Source organism: Talpa occidentalis, unplaced genomic scaffold (genome assembly GCF_014898055.3).
Source record: "Talpa occidentalis isolate TD23 unplaced genomic scaffold, MPIMG_talOcc4v2.1 talOcc4.3, whole genome shotgun sequence".
NCBI lineage: Eukaryota > Metazoa > Chordata > Mammalia > Eulipotyphla > Talpidae > Talpa > Talpa occidentalis.
The window spans coordinates 36,735,384-36,761,100 of NW_023603184.1; the positions used below are offsets into that span (position 1 = coordinate 36,735,384).

A 25,717-nucleotide genomic window follows, 5' to 3' on the forward strand; every position below is an offset into this window, starting at 1 on the left:
CTCCTGCCTCACCCGCAACCCCATCAGCAGTGTATTTCAGTACATGTGCCTGTTCTGCTGCCCACTCTCTCTGGGGAATCCTCTCACCCCCGCACCTCTGTCTTACACCCCTGGCTCCTCATCTTTGGACTGTAAGGTAGTATTATTGAGGAGGCTATTCAAAAAAGTGGAGTGTGTGTGTGTGTGTGTGTGTGTGTGTCTGTGTGTGTCTGTGTGTGTCTGTGTGTGTCTGTGTGTGATATTTGAATGGTTGGGGAGCTCCAGAGGTGGGGTAGTGTTCAATTACAATCTCTTAACACCTCACTCTTTCCATGCCCTGAAATGAATGGTAAGTGATTTTATTTTTCTCAAAATGTAGCAAAAGTAAAAATAGTTAGAAGACTGTGCAATAGGTGAGATTTTTGTGCTCCTGTAAATTTAGAAACTCTCTTTAGTTGCTTTATTATCATGACTGAATACTAATCCCATTCATATCAAAATCTATTTTGAATATTCATATTTCCAAACTCCCACTCAATATTTCTCTCACCAAGTTTGATACAAAAACCTTTCCCCTACTTATTCCAAGAACTTGTGGTAATTTTATTTATGCTTATTTATTTATTTTATACAAGAACTGGGGTATAGGTCAGAAGTACGGGAGGGTGAGAGAATTCACCAGAGCCAGAGCGGGGAGCAGAACAGGAAGACGGACCGCAGAACAGACTGAGGGGAGCAGCGGGCAAGGCAGGAGAGGTCTGCTGCGCCATGTGGGGTTCTCCCTGGCCAGTGGGGAATCGAACCAGCACTGCAGAGGCTGCGGACAGCTTCGCAGCACGGCTCTCAACCGCTGCGCCACCAGGGAGGCCCTGTGGTAATTTTATTCAATCTTTTTCTGTACCCTCTTCTCTTAGCTACTACTTATTTTTAATTAGTTAATGATTTTTCATTAAATTAACATTGGTTTACATAGTTATTTGTGTTTTAGAGTTATAAGATCACCCCTTTCAGGTGTTTTTGCTACACAGTGCCCTGATCAAAGCAGCCATAGTCCATGCCCATAGTCCTTTGTGTTCCCTCTCTACTTTGTTCTGGCTCCTCCCTCTACCCCACACCTATGCTAGTCACTATAATCAACTTTCTAGGGTTCATTCTTGACTTTATCTGAACTTTTGTTTAGTATCACTAAATGCATGCTCACTAACTCTTTCCTTCTCAGAATTTAAGTCTATTGTCTATGCCTTGAACTCCACGTCCTACTTGGCCATGTGCTCTGCTCATTCTACCATCTCCCTTGATACAGGGCAGGGAAAGGGGCAGCCCAGACCCTGCAAACCTGCCTGCTCTAAATAGGTTCTGCCATCCTATGGCAGAACATCAACACAAAACATATGAGACTTTAATGGGAAGGAACTTTAACACAATTAGGAAACAATACAGGAAAGGCAAAGAATCTAGTTTCTAAATGAAGCACCCAAAGTTACCCGTCCCCTCGTGGGTAAAAGTCCATCCAAATGAGATTGACCCAGAGCAAGGCCCCAAAGCCTGCCACAAGTCTAAAGCATCTTCCATTGAGGACCCACAGAAAATGATCAGAAATAACCAGACAAGTCTGGAGGGAAAAGAGCAAAATCAAAATCAAAATAAAAACCACCACTGTCACCTCCCCATGGGTCTCTCACCCACATCTGTGTCACCCAGTCCACCACCAAAAGGCAAGCGCAGTTTCTTCACATGTCTCTGCTCCGTGTGCCTCCTCCAGGTCTCCTTCTGACTCTCCATCCTGCTTCCTTCCTTCCTCAGTCTCCTCTGCTGCTGCTTCTCCCTTCGCTCAGCTCCACTCTCCTTTTGGTTGGGGTAGGAAACCTGGAACCTCCTCTTTCCTGGGGACCACCCTGTAACAATCCCCCCTTACAACTGAATTTACTTTATGCATACATGCATGTGTACATATACGAATGCAACACATTTAAGGAGATTTTTCTAAATCCATATCTTTGATACTGATCCTTGTGTTGAGTTTCAGATGCTGACGTGTATCTGCCTGGTGGACATCATCTTCAATGCTGTATAACATATTTATCAAAATCTACAAATTAATACAAAATCTACAAATCCATAAGTTTAAAAAGAAACGGTTTGCCTCCCCTGTCTACCTTAAATGGCTATGTCTCTAACTTTTATGTTTCAGTTAATAGTACAGTACGCCTATAAATCTATCCGTAAAGAGGCAAATATGTCATCCAATATATAGGTGCTTATGTTGTCGTTTTTGGAGTCTGTGGGTTTGGAGTGTGGGGTCCTTAGGTTGACTGTGGGAAAAGTTTCACCAGAGCTACCAATTTGGCGACACATGGCGAGTTTCCTGGCAAGTTCAGTTTTACCTCTTAAATATTTCTAACATTATTCCTTTCTTTCTCTATCTGTTAGGGGGGAAAGGATGTCCTAAAGCTAATTCCATACAGGCTTTGTGGACTCCACCCCACCCCAGGCCAAAGCCAAAGACCCTGGGAACTCCAAATCCCATAACCACCAAAGGAAAGGTGGCTGGGACCTGAGGGTGGGGTTAAGCAGCCAGGTTGGTATAAAGCCAGACACGTGGGCTTTGGAGGGGTTTCCCCATTTTGGCTCTCCACCAGCTCGAAACTGTCCGGCCAGCGCTGAGAGTGCCTTTGGGTTTCCAGGTCGTCGGATCGGGTAGGATGCATTAAAGACTTTATTTCCCTATTTTCTCCCTGAGTTGTACATTTTCCTTAATTCCTTTTCCCTTGTAAATAAACCTTTTATTAACCTTTTGTGTGTGCCTGTAGTGGAGTATTAATAAGTCCCTTTTAAGCACGCGGGTGAAGACCCACAGCTAGGAACCCGTTCAATATCGGGGCTGCCCTATAACAGTGCTATCCAACTCCAGACCTACTATTTCTCCCATGGCCATTTCATCAGTAACATCCTAACTTTATACTTACATAAAAATAAATTGCTTTGCTTATTTTTGTTTTTTTCCTTTTCCTTCTTTCTCTCAGTTAAGTATGAGAAAGGCAGTTTCTATTATTTCTTGTCAACTTTTTTAGAAAATATTGCTCTAATAATATTTGGCATTAAATTTGATTTAGACAGATGTCTTATTAATCCAGATAAATTATTTCACTGCTACATAAATTTGATTTTTATGAAAATCTTATGAAATATCATAATCATGAAAAGTTGTAAATGTATTCGCAAAGAAGTTGTAAGTGTATACAATACATCTTGTCTATCCTTAAGCAGTTTTCATAACATCAAGATAATTTTTAGCACCATGAAGGTGTTTATTTCTTCCAAAACATATTATGTCTTAGTGACTCATTCTTAATAATTTTCTGAGACATTTACAAAACTAGATTATTAACATTTGTCAAAAAGAGATGGCACTGTCTATAACCCAGACCTAGTTTATGTTGTATGATCAATGTGATCCAAAAATATTTGTTGCATAAAAAATGACAAGATGGAAGGATAGAAGAAAGGAGGGGGGCAGGAAATCATGGGAGGAAAACAGAGAAAATGGGAGAGTGAGAGAGAAGACATCAGAAGAGATGGATAATCTTTGAAAGATAAATTTTAAAGAGCTGAAATTACCAAATGTGCTTATTGATGGAGGACAAGAAAAAAAAAAAAAAACTAAAAAAGGAGGCACCACAAGACCAGAAACTGGCTCACACAAGGAGGTGGGGGAAGGAGAGATTAGCATAACCATCCACACAGTTGCAGAAACTAGTATCCCGAGGAGTGGACCCCTAGATAACAAAGCATAACATCCAAGCAGCTATCTGACCGCTGTCTAGAGCACAGGCCCAAAAGAAAAGAGATGGAGATTGAGCCCATTGTAGAATCTCTGGTCCCTTTCAAATTCTATAGTTATCCCAAATTAACAACCAACTGATGGCTCACAAGGAGTGACCCCTCCCAAACAGAAGACTGTATCATTGCAGTCTCTGCACAGGCTCCGGGCAGCACTCCCACCACCCACCTGTGACTAGGCTGGTGCCTCTTTTCACCAACTCTCTCCCTCTGCAGGTCAGCAGCTTCCTTTCTGCCCATGACCTGTCAAGGCTGCTGGCCTGTGACCACGCAGGCCTCTCTCAGCAAACCTGTCCCTTCTGGGGCAGCTCTTCCTGCCCACTTGCATCTATGCAAGTGTCTATGCAAGTGTCTGTTTTATCCCCTCCCTAATAAACCTGCCCTTTAAATACAACTAATGTCTCTGTCTCGTGGAGAAACTCTCCGGGAAACTTGCTGCGAGTCGCTTGAAGGGGAGCTCTGGTGACACATTTCCCAGAGTGAACCCAAGGACCCCGCACTCCAAACCCATAGATTCCAAAAAATGACAACATTTATGAGAGCCTTATATTTTCAAATTTGTAATTCTATCCACTGAAATTTACTTTTTATTGTGCAATTTTGACAAATGCATAATCTTAAAATCCAGAAACAGAAGAGTTCCATAGACCCAAACATTCCCTCAGTAGACAATCCAAAATATCCCCCTTTTTTAATAGAATTTTTTAAATTATTTTTTAAATTTTTTTACAACATTGTTCATTTCTGAACAATGTTCGCTTCCCCCCACCCTCCCAGGTGTATTCGCCATAGAGTTTCCTTCCCCAATGCACCCGTGCACCATCACCTCAGTCCCCTGTGCTCCTCCTTCCCTCCCTCTGATCCCTCTCCCTCCCCCTCCCCTGCAGGATGTCTCTGATTTATAATTGTCTGTTTTTGCTTTGCAAAACATTACTTTTGTAGACAAATCTCACTCACAAGCCCTTCGCCCATAGCCCTGACTTTAGCCCTGACTTTTAATTTTGGTTTATGACATGGGTTGTCATATTTCAAATATGAAATATTCCACTTAATATAATGCATTATATCAAAACTTTATATTATATCAGCTCCATATACCACAGGATTAACTTCAGGTGGAGATTTTTAGGGCCGCATTTACGTCCAATAGATCATACTTGCTACAAAAGACTGGGAGGAAGTGAGAGGAGAGATGCAGTAACCTGAGTCGAGGACAAGAGACTATACCCTAGGGAGAGAAAGATTAATGTACCATTCCTGAAAGTGAGTAGAAGTGACAGGGATGAGCCAGGATAAACCCATGAGCTGGGATCTGATTACCCAGGTCTGCTACAGGGATTACAGAAACAAAAGCACCCCTGAAAGTTATCGGGGAAGGAGGTGCAGTGGGTGGCATGACACATGACCAGGCTGTTTGCAGAGATTTGGGCTGATTACATCCAGGGTGTGAAGGCAAAGCCACAAGCTGGTGTGGGATGTCTGATGATATTTGATCTATTGGAAAGTAGGACATATATAAAAAACAAGAAATGTCAAGGAGAATGAGAAAATGCAAAGTTCAGGGAGGAAAGAGAAAAAGAGTGATCAAAATAACTGGGTCAGAGGAATGAGGGGCCTAGCCAAGCTAACTGCTATATTTCAGAGAAATCTAACAATATGCACAGCTGTGTGCATGGACCAGGAATGGGGGTCAGACCATAACAAGGATAAGTAGTCACTCCACCAAGGTAGTCTTTTAGTGGATTCTGGCCTTAGAGGAAGGATGTAAAGCAAAGTGACTAAGAGGTCTCTACAGAGATGCAAACTGTGACCTTAGAATCATTAGCACTATGTAGTATTTACTCCACTGAGCTAATGGCAATTAGTGAAAACAAAGACCAACAACAAAACCAGAAGTTTTCCCTGTTGAATGAGCTTGGGACACCCTCTGGGGCTCATTAACTGCTCTCTGGAAAAAAAAAAAAAAAATGACTGGAGAGAGGTTGCCCTCACATCAAAGGGCAAGACAAGTCAGGGCAAGACAAGGCTTGGGGGCACTGGGATTGATTGGGCCTAGTAGCTGAGGATTAGTGTGGTGGAGAGGGGCCTGCTTCACAGGCTATGACAGCAGGACTGGAGGCTGGGCATGGAGGGATTCTTCCATTCCTGCTGCAGTTCAAAGGTCATCTTGGTGCTTCCTTTGGGCAGAGCAACAGGCCCTTAACTAACCACAGCATTCTCATTGAGGCTCCCATGGGGCTCTTGCAACAAGATACTGGACACCTGTGTTCACCCTTCCTGTATCCCACACCCCTCTCGCTCCCCCAGATGTGGTGCAGCAAGGTAGCATAAAGAATACAGCTGAGGCAGTCAACTAGAACAGCAAGTGTGTGAGGGGCACTGGGAGGACCGCGTGTGGTGAGTGAGCTACACGAAGGGAGAAGCCGGTATGGGAAAGGGCTTTGAGACTTGGAGTGAGAGATCAATAAATGACTTGAGGGAAGCAAGTGAGGAGATGAAGCAAGGAAGGGAGAGAATAGGAAGACAAATAAGTTGGGGAGGGGGGCTGCTATTTATGAGCTTAGAAGGACAGAAGGGAGATAAGCAGAAACATTTGGCCATCCTCAGACAGTTAAAAAATTTTGATGAGTTGGAAAGTAGGTTGTGCCTGGGAAAATGAGCTGGAAAAGATGGACAAATCAGAAAAACACAGAGTCCTTTGTAGAAGAGAGAAGTGAGGCTCCAGATCTAGGTAATTAAGAGAAACTACTGTGTAAGCAGACTGTTTGAAACAGCTCACGGTTTTCAATAAACTTATTTAATGTATAAAGATACTATTATAGGAATGAAACATATGAAATATAGTATTAGTCTTCAAAGATCGCACAGTGTCCTAGGGTGCATGGAGGTAGCAGGTGAAGGAATGATTCATTTGGAGTCGTGATATGTTAGAAAGCCTATAGGAGCTGTTAGCATCTGAGTTCTAGTAAGGCTAAGTTGCCTGCTGAAAGGAAAATGAAGAGAAGGTGGCAGTAAGTTTTGGTGGGAGGTCAACCAGCACGTGGTATTTAAAACTAGGTATAAGTCTTGGAGACTAGAGATAAAGAACTCTAATATTTAATACCATACTTTTCAGAATGAAGAGCTCACTTGGAGCACACTTTGATGACCAAACAAATTGCTGAGGGGTGTCTAATAGTATATATTTCTAAGCTTACTGGTGTCCAAGATCTCTGGAAGGTGGAACTTGGGGAACCTTGAAAATTCAGTGGTGGTATCCTCCCGTCCCTGTATATAGACAGACTTTCTGCCTGCCTTGCCCGAATGATAAACTGCTGGAGTCTTTTTCTCCAGATTCTTTGGGTGCAAAGCTAATCCTCATAGGTATCCCCTTGAATATAAGGAGCAGTAGAATTGATCAGTGCCTCATATTCAAACTACACACAAATTTTTGAGGCTAAGAATATGGTTATTATATAAATGTAAGCCCTATATATTTTACCTGATCATGTCTCTGCCCTAGGTTGTTTCATTCCTCAATCCCATGCACCGTGCTTGTTGTTTTATGCTTCTTAGATGCACACATCTCTTTTCACAGCAATATTCTTTAATGTACCTGATTTAATCTTTTATTTTGCCAGGGAGTTTTCCATGGGGTGACTTGAGTACCCAAATTGCTTGGTGTTCGGTACTGAAGACATCTCTTTTAGTAGAGTCAGGGTTAACGTGGAGACAAATGGGAGATCTCTCAGGATACAAAGGGGCAGGAATTACCTTGAAGATAAAAATCAACACTTAGCAAAAGTAACAGCTAAGATAACTTTGAGCCAGTTCTTCCTATTCCGGTCTGTCCCCTATAATCCAACTCTAAGGGAGTTGTTGCTCTAAATTCTCTCACACTGGTCACTTCTGAAGCCATTCTAATACTGCAGCTTCCACCTGCAATACAAGACCCTGTGTGACACAGACTCATCAATGCCAGTCTGATAAATCCTAGGGAGAATTGTAATGACAGGTCCTAATAGCCAGGACTAGATCTGCATGCAAATGGAAAGCAAGCAAATTTATTCAAAATAGTCTGCCATCTCAATGTGGCTGCTCACATTTCCCCATTATACCAGCATCGAAACACCCTATAACCAAATAACCTATGCCCCATCCCTTTAGTAACCTTAATCATTTGTCCTGCAGATGGAAGGAAACTAATCCCATAATAAATGAAGTTTCTGTCCTTTCCTAGAAAACATCAATCCATACTTATAAATATCTTTTGATGACAATGTCCATTTTTGGTTTTGAATCATAAAGTTATATTTATGGAAAGCGAGATTTCATTTTGAGGGAAAGGAGAGTTTGTTTTTGTAGTAACCTTTTCAGATATTTGAAGTAAACTAAGAATGGTCTAAATTAAGAATGGCTGGGCCTCCCCAGCAGTTGGTGAGGAGGTGGCACAGCAGTTGAGCGCTGGGCTGCGAAGCTGCCCACAGCCTCTGCAGCGCCGGTTCCATCCCCGGCTGCTCCCTGGCCACCGGGCGAGGGTCCCACATGGCGCGCAGACCTCTCCTGCTGCCCGCTGCTCCCTTCAGCAGTGTACTTCGGTCCTTCTGCCTGTTCTGCTCCCCGCTCTGGCTGTGGTGAATCCTCTCACCCTCCCACACTTCTGACTGTACCCAGTGCTTGAATAAATAAATCTTTAAAAAAATAATAAAATAAAATAAGAATGGTCTAATGAAGTAAAATAAGAATAAGAACGACGGTCTAATTGAGTGGTGTGAGATTTGATTGTAAAATGCATGTTTAAAATTCCCTACATTTCTGATGTCTAGAGATGCATGTATGTGTGCTGCATACAAAGGTTGTTTGTGAGCATCTAATGAGTGTGTGTGTGTCTGTGTGTGTGTGTGTGAAAAGATAAGAGTCATTCATTGTCTGCATACATGTGTTTGGGAAAATGATTGAATCTTTGCATTTCTCTGGCTGTGATTATGTAAAGTAGCACTGGATAGGTTAAAAGGATTTGCCATTCACAATTCCTGGAGATAAGTGTGTATATGATAATAACATATATGTTTATACAGGTACTTTTGTTTTCACATACCTCATACGTGAGTACACGCATCTCTATCAGCACATACTTGGAAGTAGTCTGTCCTAGGGAATGAGAATCTCTGCATTTCTACATCCTTAAATGCACGTAAGTTACACTTTTATTTGAATATATGTCAATTTGATAGGTAATATGCCTCAAAAATATTTCTCTTCAATAATATAATACTTTTTCATATGAGAGCATGTGTTTCAGTTGCTGAGAGACAGTGTGGACAGTGTGTGTGTGTCTGTGTTGTGTGTGGGCATGCACATTGATGTGAGCATCTTTTTTGCATATAAACAGTGCAAATGTTTATATGTGCTTCTTGCATGCTTTCTAGGTATGTACAAAGTGACCTTCAAATTTCTGGAGACGAGTGCACCTATTAAATATGAAGGTTTCCTCTTGGTGACTAAATACCCCTACAAAAATTTTTTAGGCTTTTCTTAGCAGGCACCTGCTCCAAGCCTCTTTCTGCACTACCTTCTATCAAGCATATCCCTTACCTGACCTATTTTTAATGAACAGGGATGGTCTATGAAATGTATGGCAAACATTAGAACCTGTGTCGTCCTGATTACAAGTCTGGATACTCAGAAGTTCCATTTAGGGGGCACTTCACTCAGAGAAGCAAAGCAGCCACAGGAGAAGGTGGACACTAGAAACATGTAGCAGAGAAAGGACTCCAACAAAAGAAAAGAAATATTTTGGCGAAACTTATTTGAGGTGTGTACGAAGGGTAGATGGGAAAATTTTGAGAGGAGATCCTTATGGAGTAAGAAAACTAAATGGGGCAGTTCAGAAAAGGCAATCAAATCCAGAAGAAAATTTAAAGTAACCAAGCACATATTTTTACAGTTTAATATAAACCAGCAACTAGATCCATAACAAAAGTAAAGAAATAAAGAAAGAAAGAAAAGAACTTCTCTTGAGGAAGTTATGGTCTATTGAGGAGGTAGAAATATTAATAACTGAGAATGACGGGATTATATTAGAAAATGTGCCACAGTATGATAGAAGTGGATAGTCTATCCCAGGGTGTGCTTGAGCACAGGGGTTCAAGAAAGCAGGAATTCAAGGGAAGAGAGGAACCCGTCTGAGTTGGAACGTCAAGACATAGATGAGATAAAATGACACAGAGTGGAAGAAGGAAATTACACTTTAAAAATGTATTTTCTGAAAAATCAGTGACATATCTGAGAAATCACAGTACTTCTGGTAGGCTAACATACATGGGTAGAAATAGAATAGAAATGGATTAAGCTGTAAAGGTTGCCTGGGGCCAGATGGTGAATGGGGTGTCTATGACAAATAAAGATGTGGTCTTATTTTAAAGCAGCAGAAAAATCAGATAGTTGAAAGGAAAGACACCACAATCGGATTATCCTATTGCAAATTAGAAACAATGCAGTGGAGTCTGTATGAGGAAGAATTGGAAAGCAGAACTGGCAGCAAGGAAACCAGTCAGGATAATGCAAATGACAGTCTAAGCAAAGATCACAGACCACTGGAGAGGGAAAGAATGGAATACAGGAGAAAATCTTGAGATCAGACAGTGGAGCTTATGAATAATTGATATTACTATTGATATGAGAATATATCTTTCCAAGAAAAAATAAAGTTTTAGGGTTATGGCCAAAATCATCTTTGAATCGTATCCTTAACTCAGTATCCTTCCCTCTGTCATTACTGTTTTAATCAGATGAATTTAATGCAAATCCATTCAGGAATATTTCTAGACACTTACATATAAATGAAGCTCTCTGGGAGATAGAGTACTTTAGGAGGCTTTTAAAACATGTATCATGGCATAACGCATAAATTATTACACATTCTTTTTTAACTGAATAATAGTTATCTTCACTCTTAACTGTTGAAATTATTAGGCATCATGACCATCTCTGATTAATTATCAGAATAAGAAAAACTATGAACTCTGTATTTTTTCCTCTTGCATAAAAAAATGTTTTTATGCCTCATCATTCAAATGACTCTTTCTGACTGATAATATATCAAAAAGCAGAATTGTCAAATCAAGTAAATTTCTTACTTTAATGGGATATCCCAAAAAGGTTGCACAATTTTATAACTTTGACAATTTTGATTAAGAGCAAGTCTTTTTCTCAGCATGCAATTTTATTAAATCTTACAATTCTATCCCACATAATGGGTACAAAATATTTTATCATTAAAAAACATGTAACTACTGAAAAGGACTTTATTACACATTTGTTTACAATTGTATTTATTCTTTTAAGTCACTATTCATATTTTGGCAGACTTTATATTAGATCACCTATATATCTTTCTTATTTATTTGTATTTCCAATTCTAAACTGTTTTCAGTAACATAGATTTCAAATATTACCCCATTCTGGGACACTTCTTTTTTTCCCTCATCTTTTCATCCTCTGTATGTTGTATGTGATTATTCTATAGAAATTTTTTGCCATTTTTTTATATTTATAAAAAGCTTAACATAAAATCTAACCTCTTAACAAGATTTTAAATTGTTAACTGTAGATAGACACGCCCGCATGCAGAAAATCGCTAGACTTTGTTCATTTGCACACTCATTAAGAAGTTCCCTGTGCCCCTCTCCTCACAGCTGCTGGCAACCACAATTCTCCTCCCTGTTTCTCTGAGTTTATTGATAAACCTCATGTAAGTGGAATCATGTGGTATTTGTCTCTGTCACAGGTTTACTTCACTTAGCATGCTGTCCTCGGCGGCGTCCACCCATGCCACAGCGTCAGGCAAGATTTCCTTCATCTGTAAGCCTGAATGGCCTTCCATTGTTTGTGTAAACCATGTATTATTTATCCAGCTTTCCATTCATGATCTTTGAGTTGTTTCCATATCTTGACTATTGTGGATAATGATACAATAAATTTGGGAGAGCAGATAACATTTGAGATCCTGATTTCTGTTCGTTTGGGTAAATACCAGAGTGGAATATATGGTAATTCTATCTTTAATTGTTTTTTTTTTTTTTTTGAGGAATCTTCATACTGTTTTCCATAGTATCTACACTATTTGACCTTCCCACTCAAGTGTGAAAACATTTCAATTCATCCACATCTTCACCAGCCCTTGCTATCTTTTGGCTTGGGCTTTGTCCTTTTTATCACAGGTGTGAGGTGATATCTGATTATGGTTTTGATTTGTATTTCCCTGGTGGTTAGTCCTGCTGGATGTCTTTTATATACCTCTTTCCCATTTTTGGAGAAACATTTTTCCTTTTATAAATTGGGTTCTTTGAATTTTGTGATTAAGTTGTAGGAGTTCCTTATATGTTTTGGTTATTAATCCCTTATCAGACGTATGGTTTGCAAATATTTTCTCATTCTATATTTGCCTTTTCATTCTGGGGATTATTTCCTTTGTTGTGCATAAGATTTAACTTTGATGCTGTCAAATTTGTCCAATTTTGCTTTTGTCACTTGTGTTTTTGGCACCATCAACAAGAAAGCTGATTCTAACATCATGAATTTTTTCCCTGATATTTTCTTCTACTTTACTTGTGGTATGTTTTCTTTTACACATAGTTCAAATGCTTTTAATTTCCCTGATTATTTCTCCTTTGATCCATTGAGTATTTAGAAATGTATTGTTTAAGGTCCAGATTTCTTGTTATTAAGGATCTCTAATTTAGTTTTATTATTGCTAGAGACAGACTGACATGATTCAGTGTTTTAAAATTTATTGAGGTTTATTTATCATCTAACCTTTCGTCTATCATAAAGAATGTTGTGTGTCTGACAAATTTTATATTTAATTTGTAATGTTATTTATGACTTGTATTTTCTGGCTGATTTTCTATTTTTTTTTTTAGTTATTGACACAAAGTAGGACAAACTGTGAGGCTTTTACTTTGGGAAATTTGTGAGAATTGGTGAGTAGTGATGCCACCAACTCACTTAGAAAACCATAATATGTTTCATTTTTTGCCATTATGATTTTCCACCACTGTCTCCTAACTGAGGAAGCTGGAAGAGGTTTTAAGATGCATGTGTTAATATTTGGTTTTGTTTAATTTAAAATGCATGGGATATCAAAAGTAGTATTATCTTATATCAGCTATAAGATAATCTAGGGGGATATATTTGTGCTTCACCAATTTAAAGAGTTTAGCGATGAGAGTAGATAAACCACCTATAAAAAAAAAAGAAAGTCAAAGAACAATCCCTTAGAAACCAATGTATAAATTGGAGGGGACACAGCAAGTTGAGCAAATGTCAATACTGAGAGGCAGAATTCAGAAGAAAGTAGATTCATAGTAGCCAAAACTCATTAAGAAATAGATCAGTTTAGGAAAAATGAGAGCCCCTTAATATAGTATAAAGGAGGAAATGGTGGCCTTAAAGAGAGCAGTTAACGTGAACTGAAACATGAGTGTGTTAAGGCAGCACAGAAGTCAGAATGCCTGGGATTGAAAGAAATAGATCTGCTTATAGGAGAATAAAACCTCTTCTCAGGCGTTTGATATCCAGGGAGGGAGATAAGTGAGAAACTACAAGGAAAGTCAGGATGAAGGGAAAATGAGAAAGACAACCTAGCAGGGGAAAATCTTTTGAGGACAATGGAAGAAAAGCTCTAATACATGGTGTGACTGGGGTGTAGATACTAGAATGCATGTGGGTATAGGTGGGAGTGTACGTGGGCGGGAGGGGAAGAGACAATCTGTTTTAGAAAGATTCATGAAAATATATCATAACATAAAATAAATCTTTTTATTCAGTTTTCAGATTCTAGAGCTCAAAGCTAGATCCTGAGCTATGTCAACATTCCCCATCCAGGCAGCCTCCAATAGCAGCATTTCAATGGACCCCAACTTCCTGCTGGTGGGCTTGCCAGGCTTGTCAGCTGTACCCTCCTTATGGACAATACCCCTCATCACTGTCTACCTTCTTTCTGCCCTGGGGAATGGCACCATCCTCTGGATCATTGCCCTGGAGCCCACCCTCCACCATCCAATGTACTTCTTCCTCTTCCTGCTTAGTTTGTCTGATGTTGGTTTGGCCACATCCCTGATGCCCACCCTGTTGGGTCTTGCTCTTGCTGACGCTCATGCTGTCCCTGCCTCAGCCTGCCTCCTACAGATGTTCTTTGTCCACGTCTTTTCTGTCATGGAGTCCTCTGTCTTGCTGGCCATGGCCTTTGACCGTGCGCTGGCCATCTGCCGTCCCCTCCACTACCCAAGACTTCTCACTAATGATGTCATTACCAAAATCGGCCTGGCCATTGTTTTCCGATGCCTGGGTCTCCACTTACCGCTGCCATTTCTTCTGGCCCGCATGCCCTACTGCCGCCCACAGGTTCTGACCCATTCGTATTGCTTGCACCCAGATATGGCCCGTCTAGCCTGCCCAGGAGCTCGGGGTGCAGTCTACAGCTTCTTTGTGGTCCTGTCAGCCATGGGGTTGGACCCCCTCCTTATTTTCTTCTCCTATGGCCTAATTGGCAGGGTATTGCAAGGTCTGGGATCCAGTGAGGATCGCTGGAAGGCTGGCCAAACCTGTGCCACCCACCTCTCTGCTGTGCTGCTCTTCTATGTGCCCATGATCCTCCTGGCACTCATCGACCATCTGAGGGTGCCAATCCCACAGGCTGCCCATACTCTACTCTCCTATGTCCATTTCCTGCTTCCTCCATTGATGAACCCTATTCTCTATAGTGTGAAGATGAAGGAGATTAGAGAGAGAATATTCAAGAGGTTGCAGCCCAGGAAAGTGGGTAGTTCTCATTGACAAAGATATCTCACCACATCAAAGGTGCGTTGTTACCTGATACAGAGTTGTCCCTGACTGAGAACTCATACATAAAATGGACTTCCATTTACACGCAATCTCCTCTCCATGACGGTATCTGCTTGTCCCTAGAAGTGTGTGCCTTTGTATATTGATGAAAGCACACAAGCCTCAGAATCTCAGCAGTCCACCCCTTAGCACCCTACAGATCAATGGCATAGACAGGGCCAGAATCAAGAACATGTCTTGTTATTTTGTTTTTATTAATTTCCCCACCACATCAATTCCCTAATAACTGAGGAAGTTAGAGGAGGTATGCAGCTACATAGCAAAGAAAAGAGAAAACAGAAGCTTCCCCACCCAACTGGATGGGGGCCTTCAGTTAATGCTGGAACTTCACAAAAATAGAGATTCTGTCTTATCCACAGTGACTGGGCGAATGAGGAAGACACACATAAGAATCTGCACACTAAGAGCTATGCTGTCCTTACAACTCTGATCAGGGCAATGAAAAGAAGAGGGAAATAATTTTTTTTTTCATCCTTTGTTAGTTTACAAAATGCTAGTGTAATATTTAATATATGTGTACATTTGTAATTCAAATTTCAAATAGTTTAGGAAAAATAAAGATTACCCTAAGTTATCATCCAAATGTAGCCATACTTATTTTATTAGTATATGCTCATAAAAGTAAAGTTTTCTGTAGATGGAATATTACATATAGTAGATCAAGTTTTGGGTCTTAGTTCTTTACTTTCTGGTAGTGGTGTTAGACACCTCCAACCACATCACAGGGGTCACAGTGGGCAGATTGTATTTCTCTTCACACTCATTTTTGAGCTGTTCTGTGAGTAGCACTTCCTCTGTGCTATAAGTAGTGCATACCCTACGTAGGAACTGTCCCAGAAGGAGTCCCATGACGTGGTCCTGAGCCAAACCAACAACCCGGAGCTAATGCCAGCTGACTGGAAACCTAAAGCAAAGTCATCACACCAAAGCAGCCTAGAGCAAAGCTATCTCTTGTCCATAAACCTGATGGACAGCGAGTATTACAGTAAATGCTGCTGTTGCAAGCAACAGAGTTTGTGATTCATGTGCAGCAAGAGTGGACTAGCAGTATAATGAAATCTATTCTGTACCATAATTTCTTCATTTTTTTTCCTTTATGCCCTAAATTATTAATACATGTATGTGAAGAGCACGCTTTGTATAACAAAAGCTGAATATTATATAAATTTTTCTACATCTTGTTTTTCTTATGGTAGAAATCCCACCAATATAAGTATGGATATAATTCATTCAAATGGTTATAATATCCTATGGAATAGACGGCAATTTATTTATCTATTTCCTAGGAATGGGTATTGGAAATTGTCCTCAGTTTTATGCCTCTCAGAACAATACTATAATAGCCATTTTTTAACAGCTCTTCATGTGAATTATGCTTTTATTTCTGTAAGATCTCTAGGTGATCACTGCTGGCTTCAAAGCATTGTAATTTTTTGATTTCAGTATGTATTTGTGGATTTTTTTCCCCAAAGGCTGTATAAGTTCATATTTCTAGCCTATGTGACTTTTTCTTCCATACCCACCAAAATTCACTGTTACCACTATTTTTTAAAATTTCCATCAATTTTGCTAGTGAGAATTATCTCATTTTATTTTATGGTGAATTTCCCTATTAAGTAAGTGTCTCTCATATGTCTTCTGATTATTTTGTTTCCTCTTACATGAATAGTGTCCTCAAATTAACTTCAATTTGATGAATGGATTGATTACATCAACTCAATAAATTTGTTTTTTTTTTTAAACTTTTTTTTTTTTTAAATAGAGGCATGCTTTATTTATTTGTTTGCTGGTTTGTTTGTTTGTTTGGTTTATACATGCACTGGGTACAGTCAGAAGCGCGGGAGGGTGAGAGAATTCACCAGAGCCAGAGCGGGGAGCAGAGCAGGCAGAAGGACCGAAGTACACTGCTGAGGGGAGCAGCGGGCGGCAGGAGAGGTCTGCGCGCCATGTGGGACCCTCCTCAGGTGGCCGGGGAGCAGCCGGGGATCGAACCGGCGCCGCAGAGGCCGCGGGCAGCTTCGCAACCCAGCGCTCAACCGCTGCGCCACCGGGGAGGCCCAACTCAATAAATTTGATTATTTATGATCTACTAAATTTTGCAAGAGCTGGGCCTCCCTGGTGGCACAAGGGGTTGTGGCAACCTATGAAGCTGTCTGCAGCCACTGCAGCATGAGTTCGATCCCCAGGCAGGGAGCTACCCACATGGCGCAGCAGACCTCTCCTGTCTCGCTCCTTGCTCCCCTCAGCAGTGTATTTTTGTCAATCCACCTGTTGTGTTCCCCACTCTGTCTCTGGTGAATCCTCTCACCGCACCCCCCACACACACCTCTGGCCTGTACCCTGTTCTTGTATGCATAAATAAATAAATCTTTAAAAAAATTTTTTGTAAGAGGTCCTAATTTCATGCATTTACCAATGTAGTGTTTTCTTTGGTCTTGCCTAGGCAGCCAAATTTTAAGAAAATATAGATAGTTTATATACTCAAATCCACCTTTATTTTTCCTCACAATTTTTGTTTTTTATGTCGCTTTTTAAAAAAGTATCTTTTACTTCTATGTTCTATATATAGTCTATTATGTTTTTCTGTTAAAATTTCCATACTAGTTTTAATTTTATGTTTCTGTATCAAAAGCCTAAATTTATATTACTCAAAGGTGAATATGTACTAGTGGCAAAATCATCTATTAAGCACATTCTCTTTTTTCTTTTAAAGATTTATTTTTTTTAATATGAGCAATATTTCTGTTTTTATTTTCCTATAATTTAACATAAAGTAGGAAAAATGTCCAAAAACCTGATTTTGGAAATAGGAACATGCTCTATTTGTTGACATTTCAAGCACGAGACAATAATGCACAAATATTCTTTATAAAATGGAGCGAAACTTATACTTATGAAAAGCATGAAGAATGTCTTGGCATCAATCAAAAAAGAAACTGCAAACATCAAGGAGAAAGATTGTTCCCAAAGAATAAAAAATTGGTCAGGAAAGCACATGCCAGATTTTAGCAACATGTATTGATAGGTTTGTCTATATAGAGACTTTCAGAGAAAACTTTGAGCTCCAAGGATTTTATATCCTGCCAGGTTGTCATTTACCTATATGGAAGCAGCCAAAGACATTGCTGTTTTCTATGGACTTGAATAATATTTCTAATTTTTTTTTTCATATATACTGAGCCTATGTGGATTTGCCCACTTACCACAGCAAAAAAAAAAAAAAATGACAAAAGAGTTATTATGAATGTAAGTTAATAAATAACTAGTATTCAATACAGGAAATATAGGAGAGTGAAATCTCTGTGGCCAAGATGCATGATGTATACCCAAAAGAAAAGTAAGATACCAAGGATACTAGGGCCCTTGGGCATCTACAAAATGTTACTATGATATTCCCTACAATGCTGCCTGGGAAGTCACTGGCCATTAACAAAACAGCAAAATGTCAAATTTTTATACTTTAAGAAATTAAATCAAATTGCTAAACAATTGATACGATAACAATGAAACTAAAAAACGAATTATAAAATATTTATAATATACAGTACTGTTGGTTTCATAAAATGTGTTTGGAAGCATTTCCTCTTTCTCAATCTTTTGGAAGAGTTTGAGAAGGTTAGGTAGTGGTACATATTTGAAGGTTTGGTAGATCTCACTAGTGGAACCATTGGGAACTAGGTTTTTATTTTTGGGGAGATTTTCGATTACTCTTTCAACTTATTTGCTTGTAATTGGTCTTCTGTTTTGTTTTTTTTTTTTTATCTCTACCTGATTCAGTCTCTGATACCAAAAGCAGGTGAGGGCATCAAACTCATCCCCTTTGAGTCATACTGTTGCTCCAGACGTACATGGTTCAAGTGTTTCATTTTGAAAACTTGGAGGAGGCAAGTCCAGTACATCCACTGCCTTCATTCTGCCACCATCTTGCCTGATTTGTTTTTTCTCTTTTGCTTTTCTGCTATTCTTATTTTGAGAACACATATTTTCAGAAAGAAGAGAGACATGCAAATGATCCTCACTCAAGGGAAGACCTTAGACAATTTCCCTGCTTTGAAGATCTATGGCCTCACAGGAAATGTCGTCTCTGCTCATTTGGATTCTGTGATTTCTCAAAATCATCCAAAACAAGAAATGTCTGAGAAACTGTCACACCAGGTGGAGCCTCAGGAGATGCGATAATTGAATGAATATGATGTCCTAAAGGGAATCCAGGAAGGAGCTGCGTCATCAAGGCCAAGTTCCTTCTTTCTCATTAAGATTTCGCCTGATCTTAAGATTTCTATCTTGTTTTTTTCATTTGAAACATGTTCCTCCGTGTCTGCATTTTGCTTGGCTTTGGTCCCTCTTGTGCAGGAGAGGAAAGCACCTCAGCCTGGAAGGCCCCCGAAGCTCACGGCGCTTCCCAGGGGAGCTCTGGCTGTCTCCCCGTGTCAAGGTCCAAACAGCCCATTTTATTTTTAAAAGTTCCCTAAAGATTTATTTTTATTTATTTATACAAGCACTGGGTACAGTCAGAAGCGTGGGAGGGTGAGAGAATTCACCAGAGCCAGAGGGGAGAGCAGAACAGGCAGACTGTCAAAGAAATACACTGCTGAGGGGAGCAGCAGGGGCGGCAGGAGAGGTCTGCGCACCATGTGGGACCCTCCCCAGTGGCCGGGGATCGAACCGGCGCTGCAGAAGCTGCGGGCAGCTTCGCAACCCAGGGCTCAACCGCTGCGCCACCGGGGAGGCCCACCTTCTCTTTTTTCTTAGTGAAATAAAATGCTGTGTACGCTACCATGTGTGTGTACTGCTTTACATATTTTAATGAATCTTGATATATATGAATGTCATATATATATGACCCAAAAATATATGGTAACTGTTTTGCTCTTCTTAATATATATTTTATATATTTTGATAAAATTACTACCTTTACTAAAATTTATTTTCATGTGATTTTTAAATGTATGATTCTGTTGCTATTATAAAGAAAACATTTCTCCAAATCTATCAATATAAATATTGCTAGATAGATAAGTTGTTTTTATTGTTCATTAATATATTATTAAATTATATACATTTTACCAAGTTATATGCATTATAAAGGGTTTTTAATTTTTGGATTTTATTTGTATACAGCACATTTAAGTAAAAATAGATGACTGGTCATTTTTCTTCATCATACACATTCTTCATTTTCTTGTTTTAATTCACTAAAATCTTCAGTCCATCATAAAGGATTGAGTTAAAAAGCATTAATGTTTCACCTGTTAGAACAATGGTTGGCTGCTAGATGTTCAGGTAAACTTTGTAACATTAAAGTAATTTATATTCCCATTTTATTTATAGTTAGCTTACTTAGAAAATCCTACCAAACACCTTTTTCACCATCTACTAATAAAACCATAACACTCTGCTTTATAATATTGATAAGTTTTCTGATATTGAAACATCCTTGTTCTTTTGTGATTACAGAAGAATGCATTTTAAATGAAAAGTAAAAAATAAATCCACTTATTGTAGAATCAAAACATACAATCACACATTCAAATATATTCCATGATGCAAGACTGGTTATGTCATCATGATATATAAGGTTTCCCCGTGAGATGAGGAAATGCATTATAGCTGTGCAGAGGGTAGTGTCTCCAGATTCCAGTTCTGCCAATGCTCAGCACTCATCAGCTTCTCTGGTAGCTACAGAGTTTGGAGAATTGAAACCTTCCTGTGGAAGTTCTTTTCATTCATATATATATATATATATATATATGATGTATATATATATATATATATATCATGTATATATATAATGTCAGACACTGGGAAAATTCATGTGTTACCATATCTGTGAAATTTGAATCATTATGATGGGCAGGGCAAAGCATAAGGTCCAAAAAGCACAAATAAATGATATGAATAGTTGTTTTAGAATCCCATGGCACCATCACTGTTATATGAATGTTTCCCATTAATTCACTTCTCCAATCTCACAGGAAGAGGAGGAAAATATTCAGGCTTGGTTCATGGATGGATCGATGAGCAAGTTGGGCTAAACCAAAACAGAATGCAATGGTAAAATAACCCCAAACAGGAAGGGTGGCCATAAAAAAAAATAGTGAAGGAAATTTTTCATGGTGAGCTGAACCCTTGGTTGTTAACTTTGTGTGGAAAAGGCTGTCTGAGGCACATGGGTATTTATGAGTTTCTGTGCTTTGCTGAAAGGATTGGATCTCTGGTTAGGAGATGGAACTGGCAACCTCGAAAGAAGAAAGATAAGGGAGTCGCAGAAGTTGTATGTGAACTGCATATTGACAGGACACAAGAGTGAAAATCTTTGTGTTTCCTGCTAGTAACTACCAAAAAGCCTTCATCTGAGAGGAGGAACTCAACCAGCAGGTAAAAAGAAACTGTGCATAGGTGTCAGTTTGACTTGACCTCACTACTTGTCCAGTGATTCCAAAGACGGAATTATAATGGTAGCAATTAAAGTAGAACATAAGTCAAAAGCATGAATTCCCTTTTACCAAGTCTCATTTTGGGAAAACCATGTGATCCTCATTGCTGGGATATTAGTAATGTTATTACCAACTTTTAATATTCAGCTAGTAGCGACAGTAACTGATCCCAAGTACTCGATATAGCATTTGTATTTACATTGGATATGCTTCTACATATAATAAAGAACAAAATAACTCTAATTACATAAGATTAAATGTTGAATTATATTGATGTGTAATTTATGATTCACTCTATAAAATGCCTATTTTGGAAACATGCAGAGAATTAAGGATGTTAAGAAATGTCCAATAAATTAAAAAGATTTTGTATATCATTCAAAGAGAACAACTGACTTATTAACATACTTCCCCACATTAAATCTGACTTTTAAAATTGTTTGCAGTCTGCGTGAATATATTATCCGGGTCTCATATTATTGCAAATATAAATAGTTGTTTACATACATTATTTCACTTTCTCTTGAAACAAAATCATAATTTAGGTGGTATCAATATGAACTTCCTGATAAGGAAACTAAGCAATGTCATACAACCTATAAGTTGCATAGTCTGAGGCACTGAGGCATGTGTAGGCACTATGGGGATAATTACCCCATTCTACCAAAGTACTCATTCATGAGTGGCTATATCTCTACTCTGAGAGAGCTAATTTTTAGACCTGGCGCTGCTTCTGAGTTAAAATCTTGACCATAGCCTTTCGAATCTGCTTAGTCTTCACACTGTAGATGACAGGATTGAGCACAGGAGGGATGAGGAGGAAGACATTGGCCATGACAGTGTGGACAAATGGGGGTGCCGAATGGCCATAGCGATGAACAAGAGATAAGCTGATAAGAGGAATGTAGAAGATGGCTACAGCAATGATGTGGGATATGCAGGTGTTGAAGGCTTTCTGCCGCCCCTCTGAGGAAGCGATGCTGAGGACAGATCGAATGATCAGGACATAGGAGAGCAAGATACAAGGGCAGTCAAACCCTGTTGTGGAAAAGAGTGCAAACAGACCAAGGATGCTGTTGATTCTGTTGTCTGAGCATGAGAGTTGAATGAGATCAACATGGTAGCAGTACGAATGTGAAAGGACCAAGGAACTGCAGAAGGACAGCTTCTTGACAAAGAGCACAACTGGTAACATGACGGCAACATTCCTTATCGACAAGCTCACCCCTATCTCGGCAATCCTGGCATTGGTGAGGACAGTTGTGTATCTCAGTGGGTCACAGATGGCCACAAAACGATCAAAGGCCATGGCCAGCAGAACACCAGACTCCATAAATGTAAATCCATGGAGGAAGAACATCTGTGCAATGCAGGCATTTATGTTTATCTCTCGGGCTTCAAACCAAAAGACTCCAAGCGTCGTGGAAAGTGTGCACAGGGACAAGCTCAGGTCTGTGGCTGAAAGCATAGAAAGGAAATAATACATAGGCTCATGCAGACTCTGCTCACGAAGGACCACAAACAGGATCATGCTGTTCCCAGTGAGGGCGATGACATACAGGAGACAAAAAGGGATGGAGATCCAGACCTGGGCTGCTCTCAGGCCTGGGATACCCGTCAGGAAGAAGGTCAGAGGCTGAGCATTGGTATTATTGAGGATCAACATAAGGAAGGACTGAGAAGACAGTGATATTGGAATAATTGACCATAACACATAATAAATATATATATATAATGTCTCACTTACATCTTCCTGGCACTCTGGGATTCATTGAATAACAATTACTGATTCTCTGAGAACTTTGGTATTTTCTGACTTTTCTGGTGTATGCAAGCTATTCTCTCTGACTCTCTGTATTTCTCATTTATAGAAAAAGACTACTCTGAATTATTTCACAGGAGATTTCCAAAAGTTTGTAATGTTCTTTGGTAGCAGCAAACATCACCATTAAATTTCCTCCTGTTAATAAAATTTCTCAGAATCTCTAAACTTTATCATGAAAATTTTGGTTTCCAGTACTTGTTAAATAAATTATTGATACTAAAATAAAGCAGTGAAGGGCTTCCCTGGTGGTACAGGGGTTAAGACTCAGAGCAATCAAGCTATCACCAGCCACTGCAGCATGAGTTCTATCCCCAGCCAGGGAGCTGACCCACATGGCGCAGCAGACCTCTCCTGACTTGCCTGCTGTTCCCCTCAGCAGTGTATTTCAATCAGTCTGCCTGTTCTGCTCCCCACTCAGTCTCTGGTGAAACTTCTCACACCCCCGCACCTCTGACCTATACCCAAGTTCTTGTATGCATAAATAAATAAATCTTTAAAAAAAAAAAGTATCTTGCCAGTTCTTATATCTTTGTCTTTCACCCATTTTGTGACAAATTTCAAATGAATATCTGAAAGCAATCTGTTTTCTTGCTTCCTAAAGTTAGGGCCTCCTTCTGGAGTTTGCCTCTTAGGTTTCACACAGGTAAATAAATTCAAAATATTTAAAATCACACTGAACATTCCCACTATAGTTGTTCTTACTCCTATATATTTTGCATAAAGAGTAACCAATAATCTGTCAAAACTCTGGAAATTATTCTACACTTTTTAAAATCTTTTGTCACCACTCCCAATCAATTACCAACTCTTTTCTATTCAACCACTAATATCAAGTAACTGTTATTCTTCTTCAACCTTTTCTTTTATTTAACACAAAATATTCTCTTTCAGATCATCATGCTGTATACCTGGACTATTAACACACAAAGTTATTATTATGAATATAAAAGGCTTTAAAGCTAGAACAGTATCACTTATTGAGCATTTTTCTGTGCCAGAAAAATACAAATTAGAAAAACAATCTTTCAAATTGAATATAAATGAGAAAAACACATAATAGGACCTGTGAGACAAAACATTGAAGTTCAATGTAGAATATATATTTGTTTGAGAATAAGGACATAAATATTATTTTAATATTTTCAGTATAAGAGGCAGGGGAAATATTTAAATAAATATCAAAAGAAGCAACTAACAAAGATTAAGAAAACACTATTGAATGAGTTAACAATGAAACCAAAGCTGATTATTTAAAAAAAAAAAATAGGTGAACTTTTTTCAAGAGTGAAAAGAAATCAAGAAAATTTTAGAAAAATCGTGATCAACAACATGAGAAATTAAAGAGAAAATGAAAGCATAAAGAAATAAAAAATTAAATATAATGAATACCATGCATAAGTACAACAATATATTTGGCACAAATATAAAATGGGTAATTCCATAGGAAAACATCAATCATCAAACTAACCCGAGAAATTACATCCAGTGGAGAAAAAATAGCAATGACAGGAAAAACTCCAATAACCAAACCTAAAGAAAAAAAAAAAGTATTTCTACTTTTTACAATTTCCAGTAGAGCAGAAGGAGGTAATTTAAGTAATTTATTTTGTCCTCCAGGGTCATTTGGCAATACCTGGGGGCAGTTTTGTTTGTTGCAAATGGGGAGGGAGAGCTACTGGCATCTCCAGTAGTAATAGTGGGTGAGTGGATGCCAGCGATGCTTACATCCTAAAATGCACACAATAAAAAAGAATTATCCAGCCCACAATTTCAGTAAGACTGAGGTTAAGAAATCCTATTCTAGGGCCTCCCTGTGGCCTAGGGGTTAAATCTCAGTGCTATCACCACTAAGGCCTGAGTTTCATCCCTGGTCATGGTGCTAACCCACATATGGAGCAACAGTGCTCCATATGTCTCACCCACTGCTCCCCTCAGCAGTTTATCTCAGGGCCTACACCCTAGTTCTACGGAAAAAAAAAATTCCTATTCTAGAGCACATAAAATTTTGGAAAATTATTCATCAAATTTCTTATGATGACATATGCAACCAACCATTATAAATAACATTTCACCAAGTTAAATGCAACCATATTTTTAAATATTGCACTTTGATAGGATAAAGTTTGTCTTACAAATTAAAAAAATCACTCAACTGAAAATATCAATGTTATCAATAGATTCGTATGTTAAAGAATTTTCTCAGCGTGAGGGAAAAAAATCAGAAAATTCAATGATAATTCATGGTAAAATTCTTAATATTTAGGAAGAAAATGAGCTTCCCAAATGAAAGGCATCTTCCAGAAATCTGAAGCAAACATACTTGCTAGTGATCTATTAGAAGCATTTCAATTACAATTAGTGAAAAGATAAGGATATTCCTACTAGTCAACATTTTATAGAAGAACAATCTTAGCAAATAAAAAAGGCCAAGTAAATAAAGGGAGGTAATGAAATGAAAACAAACGAAACAAAACAAAAGAATCTTTGTTTAGGTTTTATTTTTTTAAAAAAAGATTTATTTCTTTGCGCATACAAGAACTGGGTGTAGGTCAGAGGTGCAGGGGTTGAGAAAATTCACCAGAGACAAAGTGGGGAGCAGAACAGGCAGATCTACTGAAATACACTGCTGAGGGGAGCAGCGGGCAAGACAGGAGAGGTCTGCTGCACCATGTGAGTTAGCTCCCTGGCCGAGGGATTGCAACTCCTGTTGCAGTGGCTGGTGATAGATTGATAGCACTGTTTTTAATCC

General features: G+C 39.1%; 2 protein-coding genes across 2 annotated transcripts; one reads left to right on the top strand and one right to left on the bottom strand.

Moving 5' to 3' along the window:
- Positions 1-13,599: 13,599 nt before the first annotated feature.
- Positions 13,600-14,637, top strand: LOC119254673 (olfactory receptor 51S1). The gene has a single exon (XM_037521773.2). The coding sequence runs from the start codon at positions 13,666-13,668 to the stop codon at positions 14,635-14,637; it is 972 nt and encodes a 323-aa protein (XP_037377670.1). The 5' UTR covers positions 13,600-13,665.
- Positions 14,638-21,858: 7,221 nt separating this feature from the next.
- Positions 21,859-22,809, bottom strand: LOC119254674 (olfactory receptor 51F2). Its single transcript, XM_037521774.1, has one exon. It carries the CDS (start codon positions 22,807-22,809, stop codon positions 21,859-21,861), a length of 951 nt encoding a protein of 316 aa, XP_037377671.1.
- Positions 22,810-25,717: the final 2,908 nt, after the last annotated feature.

Coding starts and splice junctions, on each gene's coding strand:
- LOC119254673 (XM_037521773.2), top strand. CDS start 13,666: ATGTCAACATTCCCCATCCAGGCAGCCTCCAATAGCAGCATTTCAATG.
- LOC119254674 (XM_037521774.1), bottom strand. CDS start 22,809: ATGTTGATCCTCAATAATACCAATGCTCAGCCTCTGACCTTCTTCCTG.